Below are 5,601 nucleotides of genomic sequence, written 5' to 3'. Positions count from 1 at the left end.
ATTTTATTCACTTGGATGGCTTGGGACAATCTCTACAAGCAAGGCTTTCAGGGACCTGGACGGTGCCCACTGTGTGGCGGGGAAAATGAATCTATTTCACACCTATTTCTTTTTTTTCATGTCACTCTTCAAATCTGGTCATAGGTTCTATCTTACTGCAAGATCTCTTTCAGGCAATTTACTATTGTTGAACAATGTTTACGATGGGGAACGTCCAGGTATGGTATGCATAGATTCATCCCATTGTATGTCATCTGGGAAACCTGGAAGGCACATAATCATTACATTTTTTAAGGGACCTCGATTAATGTTGTTTGGATATGTTCCAAAATCCTTACATGGTTGGAGACTCTAGAACCTCGCCTGTTGACCACGAAGGATCTTTCAACTTGGTACATGCCCCTCAGATTTACATGTCGGCAAGTTATTTTGATGGTGCGGCCCAGCGAGGACGTTGTGGATGCAAGGTGTGGCTACGAATTAGTGAAAACACACATTATAAGTTACATTGGCGTGGGGGGATGGATACCAACTCCAGGGCAGAAACAATAGCTTTGTGGGGACTTCTCTGGTTTGTCAGGGAGAAGTTTTTGCAGCATATCCATGTCTATGGAGACTCGAAAACTCTAATAGATGGCATTACATGTTCGACGACATTTGATCCACCGGATCTTCAAGGATGCTTGGGCCGCACCAATGCTCTTATTAACACATTCCAGAGTTTCGACATTCAACATGTTTACAGGGAATCAAATAGGACTGCAGATACTCTTTCCAAAGTTGGTCAATCTGATGTTGAAGGCTCCATTTTTTTTAGTTTCTACATTGATGGTGAAATCCAAGAAGATGGTTGCACTGCTCTTCCATAGTGGCACCTATGTTTGGGAGAAATTTTGACTGCTTTTAATTTGTGTTGGGTGAAATTATATCCTATCCTAATTTATTTCAGATTGAACTTCTTGACTCACTTCTATGTAGAAAAGGTTTAAGTTTATGTGGTATCTATTGTCAGCATATTAGTCTAGTAAGTGAACATCCAGCGAAGGGATGATCGGATGTGATGATAGAAATATGATTATCTTTCTTGACTTAACCAAAATGTACTAGTATATCTCATTCTCTAATATAACTAGTCGGTTTTTCTCTTCCGAGAAAAAAAAAGTAAACAAACAAACAACCAATTAATATATAACTAACAACCAATTACAATGTTAATTATAATTAAAAGACTGAAATCAAAATTGAAATTAAAAAGATATGTTCCAATATAATAAATATACTTATGTGGTTGATATTATTCAATTTGATTTTACTTATGATTTATGGTAAAGATATCAGCTTTGAGAATAAAATATATTTTAGTATTTGACTCTATCAATTGTTTGGATTTTACTTCTATATTACGTTATTTAATTTGATAATACATTATTTTATTGCGTTGAGAGGTGCTCTCGAGCCAAGTATAGAAGAGATGTTGTAATGTTATGTTATTTTATGTAGACATTTTGACTTGGTCAAATTACATAATAATAAAAAAAATGTAATTAAAAAAAAAAAAACTATAAAATACAATTACTAATTATAATTATTAATTAAAACATTTTGACTAGGTCAAATTACATAAAATAAAATAAAATTGATAAAATTAATCATTATAATTATCAATTATTAATAACTAAACTAGCTTAGATTCATTTAACTAGGGATCTACCAAGCGCCGAGAGGGATCTATGGTGGTTTATTAAAAATTGAAATTTGTAATTTGAATTCATCAAATTACACAAAAATAAAAATAAAAAATAAAATAAAATACCTTTTTTATTCCTTTAGGAGTTAAAATAGATCTAGACTAGTAGAATTTTGTTTTGTGTAATAATTCTTATATTTTTATTATTGTAATTTTTGTATAATGTTGCATTTTGATTTTGGTATCAAACATAATTTTAATTTTTTAAATTAAATTGAATATTATATTAAGTGTTTTTTGTTTTTTTTAATAAATATTTTTTTGAAATTTTAGTCATTCTTGCACAATAAACAAAAGTCACATGGTTGACAATGTGCAAAAAAGCAAAAGCAGTGACATTGCCACCATGGCTCTTGTTATAATATGAATAAAAAAATATTATCATTTTATATAATACATTAATTAAATATATTCTAACTAATTATTTAATACATAAATAAAATATATATATATAGATATATAGATATATATGTTAAACACTTTCCTATCAAATTTCAATCCAAGAAACACATGCCACCCATTTTGATCCAAATATAGCATTCATTTGATAAAATTAAAATCAAAAGCCCTCATAAACTTTGAAAATCCAAATAGAAGAAATCCTTGAATACATGGAAGTCAAACTCATCTTAAACACATGAAATTCAAACTCTTCGTGAGTCAAATCAACTCCGAGATATGAAAGGGAACTTTTCATTTTTCATCTCAGGTGTTTATAGAAGTATCTTGTCATTTGATGGTGATGGTTATGGTTATGGTGACGGTCCGGGATGGAATTTGACGGGAAAATTGCTCATCATGGGGCGATTTTCTCGTCAAGTACATTTAAAAATTTTTCATGAATGTTTCTTTTGATGTGTCTTGCATTTTACAGAACGTATTTTTGACGGTCTATTGTTTTCCCAAAACATTATTAATACTCTATGGCACTTGCACGAAGAACATAAATAAATTGAATTCCTCTTGTTGTGATCAATAGACCTTCTACCTAGCAAGAGTTTGATCACTGACAATGGTTAGATAATTGTTGGTGCTATGATTCCGAGTGATTCAAATCTTAAGGAGGATATTTGCACGAAACTTCTCAGAGAAATCTAAGAGCAAGGACACACTTGGCTTGCAACTATGTGGTCATAATTAAATAATAATCCCATGCGTCACGAAATTCAAAGAGTTGGCACCACCAATGGCCATAAACTAGGATAACTTGTAAAATAGAAAAAGCCTTTGGGCTTTGTTAATGGGACTAATGGAGAATTTTGTTTTCGTATTTGTTTTGTGTGTTGGGGTGTTTTTGAAAGAGGGATATTTAGCTCAATCTGTTGGTAACTTTCTTGCAATAGATAAAGCTCATTTTCCTTTTGTAGCACCTCCCTTCCCATTGGAGAAAGAGTGAAGGATCTCATTGGATGCCTAACTCTTCCAAATAAAGTGCAACAGCTGATAAATATGGCTAGTACCATTCCCAGGCTAGGGATTCCTAAATATGAAGGGTGGTTTGAGGCTTTGCATGGTATTACCAATGTGTTGAGCATTGGAAAAGGTATGTATTTACCACTTATTTCTTTATCTTTTCCTTTGAATCATAACTTCTTTACATTCTAAGATGGTAATATGATTAAAGAATTATGATAGAATTAAGGAGATTTGTGATTGATGCAAAATGACTAATTATTGTCTTTTTCTATACAGAAAGTGAAGAAAATGGAAAATCACTATTCAGGAGGAAAAGACAAAGCAAAAGCAACTATTGTCCCTTTGACAGGAAGCCGTATCCAGACGAGGAGATCAAGATCGGAGCGCATGATCCAGGAAAAGGAAGAGAAAACGCGGCATCAACGCAAGAGGACAAAACGATAACTGGAGATCAAAGATAAAGCGAATCCCTCAGGATCCTTTGATCCTGAGGGATCGCTGCTTCAAGACTTATCGGTACTCTTGATACTTCTGCCTGGCCATTATAAAAAGGGACAGTGTTGGTAGCCCAGGGGGCGAATATTATTATCAATTTGTAGAACTTACTATTGTAATCTTAACTTTGATCATCGACTCTCTTTGAAGATCGATCATTGTAACTCTGCCATTTATGGTTAATATATAACTCAGTTGTTGTTCCATTATCAGATTCTGGAGTAAACACAGTAGTGCTTCCCTGGTGGCTAAGGGCCCGGCCCTAGTGGATCCACTTGTTTCTTGTATCATTATTTTATAATTACAGTCATGTGTGGTTTGATTTCCTTTGCATTTTTCTAATTTGCTTTATTCGGTAATCTTTTGTTCCTGAATATTTTATTGAATTGCTCTGTTATATCGAAATCATAATTGGATAGTGAGATTATTATTCACAACTTGAAATGTCATGTTGTTCATTTCAAAACAATATTGCATTGTCTAATTCGAATTCTGTTGTTCATTTACAAATTGCTATTGTTGTTCATTTACAGTTGCGATTGATGTTCATTTAACTACGGTTCACTTACAGTTGTGGTTGCTGTTCATTTGACTGTTGTTCCATTATAACCGCAATTGTCGTTCCTTTATATCTGTGGTTAATAAGATTACTGATTCAATTACTCTATAGCCATTGTGTGTTTACACTTAATTCGGTTTGTTGTTCCTTTCTTAGAATTTTTTTCAATCCCTTTATTAGTTAAGATTGTTGTTCAATTCATTTCGGTTAAGATTGCTGCTCAATTCAGTCCTATAGATTAAGCTTTGTTGTTCGACCTTTTCAATAGATTTAATTGTTGTTCCTTTTCTGCTAATCGAATTGTTATTTCCAGCATTTACTTGAGTGTGGATAGAAAGATCTACAACTGTAACGAACATTGACTACTACTATCTAAGTTCTCATATTGAAGGTCTTGTCTGTGATTGATTTCCATTTACATCAGTTTACAGGGGAAAGAGTTATCATTACTGCATCCTTGACTAATGATTGTTGTAGTTTCTTGAGTGAATGATTTAGTTACAAAGAATTTAAGTTTCTTGCCATTACAATTAGATTTTTTTTCCAGCATTCAGTTACTTTTGCAAGCACTATACTGCAAACATTACTCTTGAACAAGTGACCGCCTCAGACTGAGTACACTCTTGAGATAAAAAATCATACCTGGATTGATAATTAATGTAGGGTAAATAGGGGTTAAAAGACACCTTTTTATTGCTCAACATTTTGGCGTCGTTGCTGGGGAGAGTGTAGCCATTTGTTTCTTTTGAAAAGAGAGTAGTGTAAGTACCTGCTAGGAGAGAGTTGGGTTTTAAAAACGAAAGGTAAGAACCTACGTACAGAGCATGTAACAGCCCTGCTCCCCTACCCGCTTTCTTGCAGATTTATTGATTATTTTGGGTAGAAATAAGTATTTGATTTGTGTGCATGATTAAGTAGAAAAAGCCTGAAAAGAATCCAAAACCACTACCCAAACCTGATAAAGCTAAGGGACCAGTGACCCTTGGCCGATCGACCTTTATAGACGATATCCTTAAAAAAGCAGAATCTCAGTCGTCAGTAGGCCCTAGAAAAGTTTCTTCTAGACAACCTACTAGTTCCCTTTGAGCCACAAAATCACCATCTATAGCCTTTGCTGAGGTGCACAGCGAAACAGAGGAGCAAGATTTTCAAGAAATTGAGAATTCTAGCCCAAAATCGTTACAAGAAGGGAACCTTAGTAATCTCTACGAAGGAGGAGGAGAAACAGGGGAAATTGAAGAACCAAGATCTCCTCTTGGAATAGTTCAGCCGCTAAGCAACCCAGATAAGGGAAGTGCTGTCAAAATCATCCAGAACAAAGCTGAAGAACTTGAAAATCTAAGATCCCCCCATAAATTAGTTCATCAAGGAACTCTCATCATCC

General features: G+C 33.9%; 1 protein-coding gene across 1 annotated transcript; it reads left to right on the top strand.

Annotated features, from left to right (window-relative positions):
* The first annotated feature begins 413 nt into the window (after nucleotides 1-413).
* On the top strand, nucleotides 414-869 carry LOC149148823 (uncharacterized). The gene has a single exon (XM_089442284.1). The coding sequence runs from the start codon at nucleotides 414-416 to the stop codon at nucleotides 867-869; it is 456 nt and encodes a 151-aa protein (XP_089298410.1).
* The last annotated feature ends 4,732 nt before the right edge of the window (nucleotides 870-5,601 follow it).

This window comes from Pinus tabuliformis, chromosome 9 (assembly GCF_031772625.1).
Source record: "Pinus tabuliformis cultivar Carrire ecotype Pingquan chromosome 9, CPIR1, whole genome shotgun sequence".
Taxonomy (NCBI): Eukaryota; Viridiplantae; Streptophyta; class Pinopsida; order Pinales; family Pinaceae; genus Pinus; species Pinus tabuliformis.
Note: the sequence above shows the minus strand (reverse complement) of the source record. Positions and strands in the feature narration are given on the sequence as shown.